This window comes from Rousettus aegyptiacus, unplaced genomic scaffold, assembly GCF_014176215.1.
Source record: "Rousettus aegyptiacus isolate mRouAeg1 unplaced genomic scaffold, mRouAeg1.p scaffold_m13_p_10, whole genome shotgun sequence".
Lineage (NCBI taxonomy): Eukaryota > Metazoa > Chordata > Mammalia > Chiroptera > Pteropodidae > Rousettus > Rousettus aegyptiacus.
In genome coordinates, this window is record NW_023416285.1 from 29,620,991 (window position 1) to 29,638,282 (window position 17,292).

Below are 17,292 nucleotides of genomic sequence, written 5' to 3' on the forward strand. Positions count from 1 at the left end.
TCTCTGGTAACCACCATACTTTTATCTGCGTCTATGAGTTTTTTTAGTCTTGTTAGTTTGTTGCTTTCAGTTTTATATTCTACATATGGGTGAAATTATAAGGTTCTCAACTTTCTCTTTATTTTACTTAGCATGATATTATCAGGATCCATCCATGTTGTTGCAATTAGCAGTATTTCATTTTTTTTATGGCTGAGTAATATTCCATTGTAGATATGTACAGCATCTTCTTTATCCAGTCATCTATTGAAGGACCTTTTGGTTGTTTCCATGTCTTGGCCACCATGAATAATGCTTCAGTGAACATAGAGGTACATATATATTTATGGATAAATATTTTCAAAATATTTTGGGTTGATCCCCAGAAGAGGGATTGATGGACTGTATGGTAATTCTATTCTTAATTGTTTGAGAAACCTCCATACTGCTTTCCATAGTGGACTTACCAATATACATTTCCACCAGCAGTGTATAGGGTTCCTTTTTTTCCCACAACGTCTCCAATACTTGTTATTACTTGTCCTGTTGATAATAGCCTTTCTAAAATGTGTAAGGGGGTATCTCATTGTGGTTTTGATTTGCATTTCCCTAATAGCTAGCGAAGTTAACATCTTTTCATATGTCTGTTGGCCATTTGTAGGTCTCCTTGGGAGAAGTGTCTGTTCAGGTCCTCTGCCTGTTTTTTAATTGTATTGTTCTTTTCTTGTCGAGGTTTATGAGTTCTTTATATATTTTGAATATTAGTCCCTGAACCGCTTTTTCCAATAGATTCCTCAACTTAGATATGTGGGAGATAACATTTGCAGAACTTGTAAAGATGAATACATATTGTCTATCCTCACAGTTACTTGATAGTTGGCTGTATTTAGAAGTCTAGATTAGAAATCATTTTTCTTCAAAAATTTGAAGCTATCCCTTCATTATATTTTAGCTTTTAGTGTTTTTGTTTCAAAATGTACTTGCATTCTAATTTCTACTTTTTTGTATAGAACTGTTTTTGTTTGTTTCAAGAAGCTTTTAGAATTTCTTAATCTCTGATAATTTAAAATTTGAAACTTTGAAATGAGTAGATTTTTGTTGTACTACTTATCTTGTGAGCTCTTATGATGTAGAAACTCAATCTGAAAATTTTGTTGTATCTTTTATAATTTTACATTCATTATTTTGTTTTATTTTTCTGATACAGCTATTAATCAGATGTTGGACCTCTTGGACTGAGCAATATTCTTAGACTTTCTCTTATATATTCCATCTTATTTTTAAAATTCTATCCTCTGGGATATTTACTTGATTTTATATTCAGTTTTTAAAATTAGCTATTTTATTTTTATCACTTAAAATTTTTTCTTAAGAGTTTTCTGTTATTTTTTTTTAAAATTCTATTCTATTTGTATTTCATGTTTATAATATAGTCTCATATCTTAGAATGTTAATTATTATCATAAGTATTTTTTGGAATTTTTCTCTGCATTGTTTTTGTTTTCCACATTCCTTTATTTCTTCTATTTGTTTTGTTTTCTGTTTTTTTTTTTTTCCATTAGAGACTTTCCTTGAATATCCGATTGTCCTTGGTATCTATTCATTCTGAAAATTAAGGCACAAAAATGCAGATGAGAAGCCCTATATATGCTTCAATGTTCAGTATTTAGGTTCGAACCCAGCTTTATCATGTGGTGATGCCCAGATGTCAGTAGCTGTAGATTGTGTGTGTGTGTGTGTGTGTTTGTGTTTAGTTTTGCCAGTGAGGACATTCTCCAGTCTCTTGCCTGGGAAATATAAGACTGGTTGTTACCATTTAGGGAATCTAGCGGCAGCAGGAGATTGAACTTCTGACAGCTGAGCCTAGAGTTTCATTTATTCCCTCTTGCAGTGGGCTTTGTAACCTTAAGCCTCTCTGATTGTGAAAGGCAAAATGATAGGTGAGCTTCAGAATCCCTTCTCTACAACAATGTACTTGAGTTCTGCTTTTAGAATTAAAACATCTTATAGATCGTTATACATAAAACTGCCTCTCCATGTCACTTTAAAAAATGTAAAATTGAGCCATGATCGGAACTGAAGCCATCTATAGGGGACAGTAGAGGAAAATAGCCCCTGTCTTCTAAAGTAATGCTCTCAAAGAACCTTAGAGAAGGACTTGTCTTCCCTCCCCTCCTCATCTCTCAGCAACTGATATTTAAAAAAAATACAGTAAAAATGGGTCCTCCTGAAAACATAACCATCTGTTTTGCCTCTGTATTGATGAATAAGCCTTATGGTAACCTTAGCTGGAGGATAGTGAAAGGAAAAATTTGACTTCAGTCTAAAGAAATTACTAGCTCCTGCCCAGTTTGGGATACAACTTTATCAGTTTGGGAAACCAACTTGATTTTCTTTTTTTTTTATAACAAAAGAGAAAGTTTGTGTATAAATGGTAATGGGAAAGGCCGTTCTGGGTAAATGGGGGGGGGGGGCGGAGAACAACAACCAACTTCTCAATCACTGTTTTTGCCATTTTCTGCCCAGGTTAATTGAATATTTTTATCCTACTAATTGGTTATATTGAATTTTCTAGGTAATATATATTAAAGGCATAATAAATATTTGAATAGATATTCTCTTTGCATAACTTATTTTGTAAGATTCTCCCAAGTATTCCCTATATTATGTCAATATTTTTGCTAAAAGTAAAACAAGGTATTTGCTGTTTATATTTGATTTGGCATCGAGATCCTCTAATTAAATTATTGCAGGGAAATAGAAAAATAATGTAATAATATGTATTCCGCAATTAGAAGTGGTATCACACAGTTCCCAAGCTGAAAGAGGTAAAAGATTGCCCCTAGCTATTACAATTAGAAAAATAGTGGGAGATTTCCTTATTTTCTTCTTTTTTTAAAATTTTACTTTTTCTTCGTTTCTTGAGTTCTCAATTTCATCTTTGTAGTATCTACAGGCCGGCCTATTTTTTATTATTAGTATGATCTGGTAATTCTCTATAATATTGGTGATAAAATACTCCCCCCTCCTCAAATCTTTTGTTTGTCTAAGTTTTACCCATGTCTGCAATTATTCTTGAATTTTAATGACATATGTAGGCTTTAATTTAGCACATTTTTATTATCAATTTTTTAATAAATATTATATTCTACATAGAAGTAAACTTGGAGAACTCTTAGTTATATAGTTGTCCCCAGGCTCAGGGATAATCAGCTTCCTACAGTCATTTTGAAAGTAAGTTCATAACAGTATGAAGTCATTTAAACTTATTTTGGCTATAGTTTATGTCCCCAGTCCCTGTCTTATTACATATTTTTACATTTAAAAGTAGATTAGAAATAATGATAGCACAGTGATTATAAAAAAGAAGAAATTCAACATGAGTTACTTCAGTGTGACCTCTTGGAGTTTTTATTTTTATATTTAAAATAGAAAGAAATAATTGATAAACTGTACTTCATTAAAATTAAAAACTTCTGCTCTGCCAAAGACAATGTCAAGAGAATGAGAAGAAAAGTCACAGATGGGAGAAAATGTTTGCAAAGGACATGTCTGTTAAACAAAATACACAAAGGACTCTTAAGAATCAACAGTCAGAAAACAAGCAACCCAGTTAAAAAAATGGGCCAAAGACCTTAGCAGAAACCTCGCCAAAGAAGACATTCAGATGTCAAATAAGCATGAGAAGAGATGCTCCATATCATGTGCCATCAGGGAAATGCATATTAAAAACAACAATAAGATAGCACTTTATTCCTTTAGAATGGCACTCAGCACTGACAGTATCAAATACTGGTGTGGATGTTGAGCAATAGGAACTCTCATCCATTGCTGGCGGGAATGCAAAATGGCACAGCCACTTTCAAAGACAGTTTGACAGCTTCTTAAAAAATTAAACATACACTAATCATAGGATTCAGGAGTCCCATTGTTTGTCATTTACCCAGAAGAGTTGTAAACTTATGTCTGCACAAGAAACTGCACATAGATGTTTATAGCAACTTTATTCCTAATTGCCAAACCTTGGAGGCCATCCAGGCGAACTGATAAACTGCAGTCCATTCAGTCAGTGGAATACTATTCAGTGCTAAAAAGACATGAAGTATCAAGCCATGGAAAGAGATGGAGGAATCTTAAAGGCATATTACTAAGTGAAAGAAGCCAATCTGAAAAGGCTGCATATGGTGTAATTCCAAGTATAAGACATTCTAGGAAAGACAAAGCAATAAAAATCAGTGGTTGCCAGAGGAAGAGGAAGGGATGAATAGGTGGTACACAAAGGATTTCTAGGGCAATGAAACTACTCTTTATAATATCATAATGATGGATACATTTGTCTAAACCTATCGAATGTACAACACCATGAGTGAACCATAATGCGAACTATGGGTGATTATGATTTGCCAATATAGGTTCATCAGTTGTAACCTGAGTCCCACTGTAGTTGGTAATGCTGATAATGGGGGAAGCTATGCATTTTGGGGGCAAGACATATATGAGACATTTCTGTACCCTCCCCTCAATTTTGCTGTGAACCTCATACTGCTCTAAAAAAAGATAAAGTCTGTGTTTAAAAAATATTTAAAATAAAGAAAAGTGTGTGAACTGGGATGTGTAATATGTAATATTTTGCTTGGTTCATGCATATTTGAGTTCATATGTGAAATATATTACTAATTTTAATATCTTTATAATTGACATTTATTCTTTTAAAATTTGTTAATTGTTTTAAACCGAAGAAGGAATCAAAGTAAAAAATGACATTAGTGTTACGTTTTAGTAGTGGCAGATAAAAAAAACCAAAATACCTTAGGATTCTTTTTACTAGCTTTCCAGATGCTTCCTACACAGAGCAAGTGTGTGAGTTAATCCGATATGTTCATATCGAAGGTGGTAAAGTTGAAGTAAAGAAAATGTTCTTATATTCCTGGAAGGACTGCTGCTGAACGTAAAGAAGATATCTTGAAACAGCTGGATTGTTGTTTCCTCAACCTCTGTTGGGGTTGGCAGTATCAGTGCTGCCTACGAGGCCAATTAACAGTGGAGTCCATACAAAAATCCAAGAGATCGATCCCAGATTTTATTTCTGCCTCCTGGAAATCATTCTTTGAACCTTGCGGAATTTGCTCTTTTGGAAACAGTTCTTGATGTGCGATGTTTTCAGGCCCTTTGGAAAAATTTTATTCATTCTTTTAAATCTCACCTCATCATTGGAAAAAGCACAGAAAGTCTTTCCTAGAGAAGATGGAATGCTCATTATGAAGCTTGGGCACAGTAAAGCTAAATTTTGAAAAGTGAACCTCAACTCTGCAGTACTACATGATCCAAAGAAAATGTGGACATGTGAATCAGCCCAGATTTTGTCCTCTGCTAGTGCAATTTTTTCCTTCTGAATTACATTTTTTTTCCTGATGTTGAATTTTAGATGATGTTAATCAGATACAAACATATTTGCAAATTGCTGGAGTCTGCCTTGAACAATGTACAGTGAAATACCAAGCTTTAAAACTCTTTGAAGATAAGTGCAGAAATTTTGGTGTAGGCTATTTACTGTGCAATAACAAAATGTTAGGAAAGAGACATTTACACAAACAAAAAAAGAATCAAATTTTGAAGAAGAGTGCCAGGAAAAATGATGAAAGATGATCTCACATTGCCAGAAATCAAAATAGCAATGTTCAATACTCCAATCATCTTTGCCAAGAACTGGTCACTTGTTCTCAAGCAATGGATCAAATGATGTCCTGTTCACTATCATTCAGCCATTTTTTCCCCTGATATTTCAGGAAAAGTACTTGAGAAGTGGAAATTTTTCGACCCCAGAGGCATGTGTAAGCAGTTTGAATGGATCCCGGAGAAACAAAGGCATGGATAGTACTGCTTTTTTTTTTTGAATTTAATGCGAAGTGGAATTTTTATGAATCTCTGCCAAACTTATCTTTCCTTCTAATACTTTAACAAAATATTTGTATATCTTTGGCTATATTTTAAAAAATATTCCTAAATTAAAATTAATTAAAGATATTTTTCATTGACGATGCAAGGATTGACAAATCTGGCTATATTTATAGAACATAGATAAGCAGAGCAGATCAATTTTGACAAAGTACTTGACATTTTTAGAAGTTAAGGTTAAAAATAGCAAATATTATTTTTCATTACTATAACATCAATATGTAGATGTTATTTCCTTTTTTCAAAAACACATTAATGTAATGAAATATATGAATCCATTACTTTTTTCTTTTTTATATTATTCTACTAAAATGGCATGATTATTCAAAGTTAAACAAAAGAAAACTTATAGTGTCTGCATCTTTTTCTAACCGTAATCATTATTCGTTTAATTTCACTATTAATACTGATATTAATTTTGTCATATAGAAGAAGAAATGTTAAAAAGTGGTCCTATCTAGTGTCCATACGCTAAACATACATTTGGCTACAAAGATATCAGGTAACGATGCTGATGTAAACTCTAACCTGTCAACTCTGGTTGTGTTATCTGCAGACTTTTAGGGCACAACAGAGAGCTGGCCTTTCTTGTATCGATCATCTTGCAAAGGCCTGTTTGAAGAGAGCTCTTTGTGGGGTTTCCAACATTTGTTTTCTCAATACTTCTGCCTATTAGAGCACTTTCAGAGCACACAGAAATGTCTTTGTTCCTAAAAATGCATGATAGTAGATGTGAAATGGTTTTAGCAGGTTGTGTTTTGAAAAATATTTCAGGTAATATTTGCCAGTATTTAGAAATAAGTGTGTGTGTGTTTTTAAGAAAATTATTCTTTTGAAAATCTAGTGATTTTATGACAGCTTTTTGAGTATTTGATTACAGAAAGTTGAGAAGTAATAATACTCAGTTTATGAACCAATGATTGATTACATTATCATCTGTTTGGTTTGCTCAGAGAAAAAAATTTGAGAAGTACACTATTTACTTACCAGTCACACACCTCTTAAGCCCTTTAGTTAAGATATTTCTAACTCTTGTCTAAAAAATTCATCCAGCTATCCTTTACTTTTTAAGTTAATCTTGCTATTTTAGAAATGAAATCACGAAGCTAAAAAACTCAACTGATGAATCGATTGCTAATAAAACCTTCAACTCTAAAAAAGTTTGGAAATTAAAAAAGTTAAAATTCAAGCTTCTCGACTTACACATGTAGGTTCTTCTATATTTACACCTTTATTTCACTTTTAGACAGTAATTTACTTTATTGGACTGTTTCAAATGGTTTTTGTCTTGTAAAAACACAATATATTCACTCTGGATATAAATATGTGTTACTCAAGGGTCTTTTCAAAAACCTCTTTCAGAGCCCATTATTTTCTGTGAAGTAAAATACCTGTTATAGAAGAAGGCTTCTATGTTGTCTACCAAGACTGCCAGAGGACATGGAGAATTACTGACACTAATCACAGGCCCATCTGCCTTTAACCTGTCAAAGAATGCCCAGAGGGAAAGGTGGCTGGTAATTACTGATACTCTTTTGAGGCACTCTCAGGTGGTTTAGGGTTTACTTTGACCTGGGTCATAAAATTGTTACTGCAGGAGTTGGGAGATAGGGAAAATTTGCACAGAAAAGAAAAAACATTTTGGAAGATGTGTTTTATCATTAATACTGTTTGTAGTATTAATAGATAAAGAAATTAGTAGTTCTCTAAACTTTTGGAATCAGAACTGTTTTATATTTGTAAAAATTGAGAACCCCAAAGTGATTTTATTTATGTGGGTAAATTTTAAAACTGAAAATTAAATATTTCAAATCATAATAATAAACCCACAACACGTTACTATATGTTTTATTTAAAAAGTAAATATATTTACAAAGACATTTAGTGAGAATAATGACATTATTTTACATTTGCAAATCTTGCTAATGTCTTGCTTCATAGAAGACAGCTGGATTCCCATCAGCTTCTGCATTCAATTTGAAATGTATTGTTTTCGTTGAAACATATGAGGAAAACCTGACCTCATACAGATAAGTAGTTGGAAAGGAAAAGAGTTCTTTGATAGCCTTTTCAGATAATTGTGGATATTCTTTTCTAGTACTTAACAACTGGTAGTTTCTTTAAAGGTTAGCTGCAATGTAGAATCTGAAGCCATTTCAGTGAACTCTGTTACATTAAAATTTATTGGTATATCTTACACCCTAAATCGAGATTCCATGTGTGATATTGTCATATAATGTGTTGGTTATTTAAAAAATGTTGGTGTCCTGAGAGTTCCAAATGTTGAAACATTTCATTGTATAATACCACATTCAGAAGACTTTGACATGTCAGTTCATTTTTTTCAGCATTTTTAGGTGTAGACGCTGTGGCTATAGGTTGAGAATGTTAAGTCTCCTAACTCCATTTTAAGACAACAATTCATTCTTAAATTAGGAAAAAGTATTTAATAAATTTTCTTTTAGAATGAGAGAAAATATTATTAAACTCTAAAATGAGTTTCAATTAATATTAAAATTTGTTTCTATTTGGAAACTTAAAAATATTATTGTGAGACAAGTTAACAAAAAGGACCAAGTCTTTTTGTGTTTCTATGTAGGTTGCAAGGGAAACTTTGGGATTTAAAATAAGAATTTATTGAACAATAACAAAGTTACAGAGATTATAGCAGGAACAACTAGAGAGAGCTCTTAAGAGCCCAGTAGAAGTATTGAGAACAAACTGAGTTAATATCTGAAAATAGACCTCTTCACACCCTAAATCTCTACTGGTGAAACTAGAACAACCCAGAATACACAAGCATACTTTCTGTTAGCTGTCAAAACACTGATGTCATCATGCATCACGTAGCTTCTGCAGAATTCCACTGTACACTCAAAAGAGAGTGAGGGTAGAGAAGGCAGATGTTTCAGCTTTCCTATGAAAATAGTTTTGAACTCAAGGACCCTAGAAAGGTTCCCAGGGATCCCCTTTGGTCCTCTGGCCACACCTAAAGAATTGCTGTTCTAGATGTTTGAATCTACCATCAAAATATTTTAAAAGTTACCTCTGAAAACCACTGTGCTTTTTTTACATATTACTACCCTAAAGCAATTGTGGTAATTGATAAGACCCTCCTCATCCAGGTCTTACTGTGTCTTCTCATAAAGTGAATTCTGATATGTTTTGATAGGTCATAAAGAAGGCAAGGGGAAGAAAGTGGAAGAATGGCGGGTACTTTATATTATATATAAGTTGATTAATTATTTTAATTAGAGAAGAAATACATAATCTTAGTTCAAGGCTAGGCTTTTTCAGTGTGAAACCATGTTCCTCATTCCTTGGTCCAGTTTGTGGCTGGAAAGAATGAAGATTGGGATAAAAACATCAATCTGCTCTATCTAGGGTCTCGCTGTTCATACTTAACTGTGGGTTAAATGTGAGTTTCCTCTTGTGTAGCAGTGATGACATCGCAGTGTGTCTCCTGTCCCATCTCATGTCCTATGTCCCCAGTTTACCTCCCTAGTTGCATACCAGGGCTCTCTCAAACACTGAGTTTTATGTGTGCGATAATTAGGATTAAATTGCCTATTAAACGAAGTGATTTTGCAGTAATGTGCTAATAAGATTGGAAGGTTGTTAAATTATGAAATACCTTGTGCTATATTTCTTTGATTCTAAGGTGCACATTTTAGTATAGTTACCAATACCGATAGGAGAATGTGTTTTTCAATCAAAGATACATCAGTTTAACTGGCGGCAATCCCCCTCACCACGGCCATTTTTGTGAAATAGTATCAGTTTTAATTTTGAAATGTTATCTTCAAATATTTTTCTTTTGGTCATAATTACAAATGCTTGTTTCATGAGTAAGACTACAATATATTTTAATCTTTAATGGCTTCTATATTTTTTAAAAAGAATGAAAATATCTGGCAAAAATTGTATGTTTTTTTTCTGAAATGTGCACTTTCATTCTCATTGCTTCATAGCAATAGGAAATTAACATTAAATTGTAAATTGTTCAATTTTCTTTTCTTTCCTTTTTTTTTTTTTTAAATCTCTTGCTTATGTTTTCAATTTGATTTCCAGTATTTAATTCTGTTCCTAATAGGTTTATTTTAGGACAGTGGAACTGATAGAAGAGCCGATACTAGGGTCTCCTGGTCTGAGTTTCTACTTCAAAATTAATGGATTTCCCATATTTCTGAAAGGATCAAACTGGATCCCAGCAGATTCATTCCAGGATCGAGTAACCTCTGATGTGTAAGTTATCATCTTTCTTCTTCCTTTATTAACAGTCCCACAAAGCTTAAGAGTTACTCATTTTTACTTTCTTTAGTTCCAGTGGAAGGAACCAAGGTGTAATATGGAATTCTAGGATGATGGAAATTTTAGAATGGAAAGGATTTTTAAATCATATATTCCATTCTCATAAGCTATAGATAGTCTTACAGCTTAACTATTTGAGACTGCTGAAACTATCCAAATTTTAGAAGATGATTATATATTTTCTCTGGAGGAACAAGAAAATGACTAATGCACATTTTGGATAGTTAGTCTCTGAAGAATAAAAGATGACTAAAGTTGTTTTTTTCCCCTTACTTTTTCTAAGTATACCTTAGATATTTTTGTGCATGCTTTTTAAAAAAAGGAAACCACTATTTACCTCTTTATGCTAAGATATTTGCATAGTCCTTTACTTTTACCTTAATAAAAAGAACTAAAAACTTTAAAACTCTAGATCTAGAAAAAAATTTCAAATGTTTTTCTGAAGATTTGAGAATAACACTGTAAAAGAAGGTGGTATTTCTGATCGTGCTTGTAAATTACTACCTTGGTGATAGTGAAGATAAACTTTGTGAAGTATAGACACATCTAACTTATTTTTAAAAGTATAAATATGCATTGTATATATTATTTGATGTTTAAAATGTAGCTGTGGTTGATAACTAAACTCTAATTTTGCCAAAACTTGTAGTAGTAATTTCCTTTTGATTCAAAATGTATATATTGTTTTGAATTTCTTATGAAAGTGAAATTATTCTCCAGACATAGACACGGATAATTTGTTGTCTCTCTTCCTTTTAAATGCTGGTCTCCTCTCCAGGCTGGTTTTGGTGGTGGCTGTTTAATACAGCTGGGCCAATTAGTGAACCCGCCTGTGGGTGCCTTTGCTGAGAGCACGATGCTCTGGGTCCTCGGCCAGCCTGTTCCTGGTCTTTTCTGTTCCTTTGTGCGCACTGCTCTAGAGATGGCTGTAAATTTTTAGACTTTCTTGAGGGTAATGTGAATAGGAATTAGAAAAACAAGAAGGAAATTTCCCAGAGAAAGAAGTACCAGGCTGGAGTAATTGTAAAACAGGAAATAAGAATAAGCTAGATATTAATATTCAAACTTTGATTTTTGTCTTAGAGCTCAAAATGGTTATATAACAGTGCATACTTTTCAAGATTTATAAGTATTTTTCTATAGGAATAACTTTAAGACAAAAGTTTAGTTTTAAAAACAGTATAATAACATTGCTGAAAATTCAGAAAGCAGAGAAAAATATATCTCCCATAATTTTTTCAGGTTTGTTTATTTTATGTGGTTACAGTTAATGTGTATATAATTTTGTCTCACTTTCTTCACTTAACATTGTAGCCAAATCAAATAATTTTAAAATATCTTTTTCTAACAGAGATTTCACATGTGTTTATCAGTGTGCTTTTTAAACCTTTTTTTTTTTTTAACATCCTCAAATTTTCAAATTAGCATTTGTTTTAAAAACTTCTCTATAGGTTATTGCTCCTTTTGCAGTCTGTTGTGGATGCTAACATGAATACTCTCCGAGTGTGGGGAGGAGGAATTTATGAGCAGGATGAATTCTACGAACTCTGTGATAAGCTAGGAATAATGGTGAGTAGTTGACAGCATTTTATTTCTTGATGTTACTATATTTCGACCTCCAATGTTCTGATTGGGTGATATTGCTCATTTCTTCTTTTCTCAGAGCCAGTAATGATGCTTTATTTTTCTTGCAAAGAAATAAATGACCTCTTGCAAACCCAGAGCTATAGTTTATAGCACATATCATAACAATTATTTTTAAGTGATAGACATTCTCTAAATTAGTTATATTTAAGTATATATCTACATTTTCTTTGTAATTTTCTTTGTGATATGAGAGTATACATAAAAAAGAAAATAAAATATTTAAATTTTTTAACTTTAGGGGAGGTAACAAGACCTAGAGAGAAGAAAAATAATAAAATTAAATAAAGAAAAAGTATGCTTAATATTATTAAGTACTCCCAATACTCCCAACATGTTTTGTGTTGGTGAGGGTTAAGCAAAGGAAATACATTCTTTTGGTTCTAGTATTACAGTTCTAAACTATAAAGTGTTCCATAGGAAAGTAGTGATTATAATAATATTGATAATGCTGATGATCATGGTGATGTGACAATAGTCTACAATATTCATTGAGTGCCAGACATTGTTCTCAGTGCTCTGCATCTGTTATTTTATTTCATCTTCACCACCATTCTGTGAGGTGGTTACTGTTGTTCTATATCCCCATTTAATGGGTAAGGAAACTGACACATGCAGAGATTAAATAACTCGCCCACACCCCCACATTGGGGCTGTGGTGGAATCAAGGTTCTGACTCAGGCTGAGTCGGGGTCTGGGCTCTTAACCTGACGGCCTTCCTAGGAATGAGCTTGTGTGGTTTCAGTACTAAAATGTCCATGTAGCAATTTTTTTTGGCTATGAAAAGTTAATTTCTTTATAAACAACATATGTTTCTTAAGAGTCTGGTCCATCTCTCAATACTAAATTCTCGGTGAAAATTAGAGTGAATTAGAAGTGAGGAGGGGCTGGGGAAAGCTTTTTTTTGAATTCCATATTCCACTCAACACACTCCCTATTTCCGTACTTGAATTCTCCTTTCTTCTCTTTCTTTTCTGCCTACCTAACATTTCTCTTCTCAGGTTTCCCTACAGTTTTGTGCAGTTCTGGTAAGTTATGGAGTCCATGAGTGCCTTTCCCAGTGCTTTGTGCATAGTAATGCTCAAATGATCATACTCATCAGGCAAACTTATTTTTCATTTGTGTGAAAGATAATCCCCACAGTTCAGAATGAAGCTTTTCTTCCTGTGTAATAGAATCTACAAAAGTACTTTATTGTCTTTTATTTGATTTGCCAGGTATGGCAGGATTTTATGTTTGCCTGTGCCCTTTATCCAACTGATGAGAGCTTCATGGATTCAGTGAGTGCAGAAGTTGCTAACCAGGTACATTATTATCATTTCAAGAAGGAAAACGCATAGATTTTAGTTTTGCCTTTTGTTAAATTACTCCCGTTTCTTTTTGTTCTCTTTACTAAGTCCCATGAAAAATCATAGTCAGGTAATTGACTTCCTAGGTGATTCCACCCAGTCTCACGGCTTTTAACACCACTGTCAACTCTCAGATTTAATTCCAGGCTTGACTTCTCTGCTGAATTCCCGGTTCTTACATCTTGTTGCCAACTTGGTGCCTCTGCTCAGAAGCTTAATACTACTCCCAAATGTAACATGGTTAAATCAAACTTATATGACCTTCTCCAAACTTGCTTTTCCTCTCGTTTTCAACAAATGGCAATGCCAGTCTTGGAATTTCTCAGGTCAAAAATTTAAAGTGATTCTTGACTCATTGATTTCTTTTGCATTCCACATATACATACTTATGTTTATATATATAAATATATAAATGTAAGAAAGCTATTATATCCTAGCTCTGTCCACTGAAAAGGGCCAGAAAAAAATGAACAACCTAGTAATATTGAGCATCCTTACATTGAAATAATCTTTCCCATTAAGAAAAGGCTTCTTAGATAAATGGTTGTTTCTGGGTCTGGGACAGGAAATATCCTACATGATCCTGGAGTATTTTGAAACACAGATAACAAGAAAAGCTATCAAAGATATGTCAAAAGAACTTTGATGAGGCTCTGACCAATCAAAAGAGGGACAGTTTGAGGTTCAATAAGGATAAGAATGTCAGTGGATTGAAATCCATTAAGTGTGTTAAAGTACATGAGTTCATAATTATAGTGTTTGTGGATGCATATTTGCATGAAAAACTACAAGAAATGCAAGGAAGTGATTACATATAAAACTCAAAAGAGTGGTTATTTTGGAAGGTGGAAGGGATTTCTTTTGGAAAGGGAAACATAAGAGCTTCTAGGATAGTTGATAAAGTTTTCTTTTTTGATTACAGGGTGATTATTGCCTTATAATAGTTTACTATGCTATTATTTGTTTTCCTTATCTGTTTTTTTTTGTTTTTTTTTTTTATTTTTTATTTTTTTTAAAACTCAGAGGGTACAAATTGAATTGATTTTTTGCTCAAAGCTCTACAGATAAAGATCTTCACCCTGCACTCACATGTCTCTGCCCACCTCTCCACCAGGGGAGATGGTGATCTCCCCTGGGCTGTATGCCCTGGAACTCCATCCCTATGACCCTTCCTCTTGGGCCGCCTCACTCATTTTCTTCTGACCTCTCTTACCTTGAACATGACTTTCTCTGGAAAAAACCTTTGTAAATCTGTACCTCTAGATGAGGTCATTCGCTCTTTGTGACACATATCGCACTTTCAAATCCTCATTTAGGTTTTGTCACTCATGCAAGATTGTAATCTCCCTGAGGCCAGGCCTTGTTTCCCTTGCATTTCCATTCTCTGGCTGGATTATTCATCAGGTAGATAGATGGTCAGATGAATGAATAACTTTTAAAGTATTAATTTTAGTTCTGTAAGTTGCAAACATTTCAGTTTTAAAATTTTCTTTCATACAAATAATTAAAATATGATACCTTTAATTCTTTTATGTGTTATTAAACAGGAGAACTTTTTATGTGGAATTTGTTAACATTTTAAAGTAAAGCTTATCATAAAGTTCTAGGTCAGTTTGAGGGGTGTCACAGAGTCATCAAAGCTTTTTGATCTTTCAGTATTTGTACTTGTGTTTTCATCAGTACCATAAACATGCCAGTCACCCTTGGTAACAACCCTTACTAATTTGGGCACATGGAGAGGCAAATAAAGGAAATACTGTTTATAAGCTCTGGTTTAGAAAAACATAAGATGTTAATTTTAAAAAAATGATATATATCTCTTTAATATATCCGTAATGCATCTCGATATCATGTATGACTTATTTACCATCTGGAAGGGAGACCAAAGTGAGAACATCAGCTGGGATCCATCACTATAATCATCCATTACAGTGAAAGAGAAGCTGTAAATACCAATGAGGTTATATTGCTAAAATAAGTTCTGAAAGAGTTTCTCTTGACCATTGATTCATTCTGTTGTGCACAAAAAATATTTAACTCCCCCATCTACTAGGTACATCTCTCAGTGTGTGGGAAGAACTGGATCCTTTCACCTTTATGTAGGGCTGGCCTGCAGTGACACCGATTCATGCAGATCTCAGTTCTTAAGGCTGGCAGGGTTTTCAATAGATTCTCTAATTTCTTATTCTGTGTTTAGAGATGTATTCAGTAACTTAGCCTTAGTTGATTTCTCAGGACGTGACACTGATAGTTTTTTCAGGAGACATCATCTTGATGCCCATCTTTTGTCCTGTAGAATATTCCCTACATTTGTCTTTAACTTTCAGGGTATCCCTGGTACTCACTTGCTTTGTAAAACCCTGTGCAGCTGTGCGTATGGTTTTTGACCTTGGTGGGGACTGCGTGGGAACCTTGACGCCTCTTTCAGCCGCAGTGTTTGTTCTGCCTCATTTGTTTCCTCACACAAAGCTTCAACTTGCTCTTTGAAACTAAACCCTATGATATAATGTAATGCCCCCTGCTTTCTGTATTTCTCAGAACCTTATTGTGGCAAGTCAGATCATGATGAGGTTTATTTTTCTTGTTTATTAAGAGGGATTATATTTTCTTCAATTTTTATACAGCAGAGTAGAAGAACCCCATCATATTGGTGTTTATACAATCTAGGTAAAGAGAATCTCAGAGATTTCTTAAAATGTATTCTCACAGGTAAAGTTACTAGCCATTTTCTAATGGGCTTTCTAGCAAATAAGAATTTATGTGCAGAAATACAGTGGCTATAATTTTATAAAAATAATTATAGCTCTGAGTTTTTTTTATATTGAGCATTTGAAAATTATTTTATGTTTTCTTAAATTTTAGGTCAGGAGACTGAAATCTCATCCCTCCATCATCACGTGGAGTGGAAATAATGAAAACGAAGCAGCGCTGATGCTGAATTGGTATAACATAGACGTCAGACACCTGGATACCTACATCAGAGATTACGTGAGGCTGTATGTGGAAAACATCCGAAAGATCGTTCTGGGAGTAAGTAATGGTTTTGAATGCAGTCGAATTTAAGAATCTGTTTTAAAAATGGGTCAGTTTGAATGTTAGTATCGTATATTTTTATGCCCTTTTTTTAGGGTGACCTTCAACAAGATCATTTTCATGCAGAGTAGTCCATTGTAAAACTGCAGCAGGTGAAACTTTTCATGTGTCTTATTTTTTTGTGGATTTCTTTAAGAATTAACATATCTGTGGAACTCACCACACATACATCAATATTGTGCTTACAATTGCAGGTTGTCACAAGTTCTTTGGAGCCCATCCATGGAGCCCGAAAGGCTGAGAATTTTTACATTAGATGATTTATTGATATACCACTTCTTTTCCTTTTTTCTTCTTTAAAAAAAAATATATCGACATAGTGAATTCTGTGAAATAATTTGCTAATGACAACCTGGTCCTAGTATAAGCTCTACATAGTTAAGAATGCTTTCTTTTTTTTACTCTATGCTAGATTTGATTTGCTAATATTTTAGTTAGAATTAAAAATTCATATTCACAAGTGAAATTGGTCTGGGGCAAGAACACCAAATTTGTTTTAAAAAAAAATGGGTAGAGTAGATGAAGCTGACAAAGAGAGAAGAAGGGACTACGGTAATAGGAAAATGGATATTAGGTCTCATAACACTTATATTAAACATGTGAAAATACTATCTGAACATAATTACTGGCAAGACAGATTGGCCTATAGAACCCAGCTTGCAGCATTTGGCAGGTGTGTATGTGTTTGTGCTCACCTCACAGAATGAATTAAGAAGCCTTTAAAAAATGTGTAGGAATACTTTAAATAAAATAGATACTATCTATTTATTGAGACAAATTCACTCATGAAACAATCTGGGTCCAGTGCCGTGTTAGGAGGGGCATACATTCCCACCCCCCACCCATATTTAATTTCTCCTATAGTTATTATCCAGTTTGGGTTTACACTTTCTTTGGAACTATGGGTATTTATATTTTCTAGGAACATGTATTTCATTTCGATTTTACGTTTCAGTGTAGG

General features: G+C 33.5%; 1 protein-coding gene across 2 annotated transcripts in view; it reads left to right on the forward strand.

The window, feature by feature from the left end:
* The window catches only part of MANBA (mannosidase beta), an 82,262-nt gene that overhangs the window by 31,286 nt on the left and 33,684 nt on the right, over positions 1-17,292 (forward strand). For both annotated transcript variants that reach the window (XM_016159081.2, XM_016159082.2), the window contains 4 exons: positions 10,028-10,179; positions 11,697-11,814; positions 13,107-13,193; positions 16,101-16,268. In XM_016159081.2, the coding sequence (XP_016014567.1) occupies positions 10,028-10,179; positions 11,697-11,814; positions 13,107-13,193; positions 16,101-16,268 (525 nt within the window). The remainder of the gene's footprint in view (positions 1-10,027; positions 10,180-11,696; positions 11,815-13,106; positions 13,194-16,100; positions 16,269-17,292) is intronic.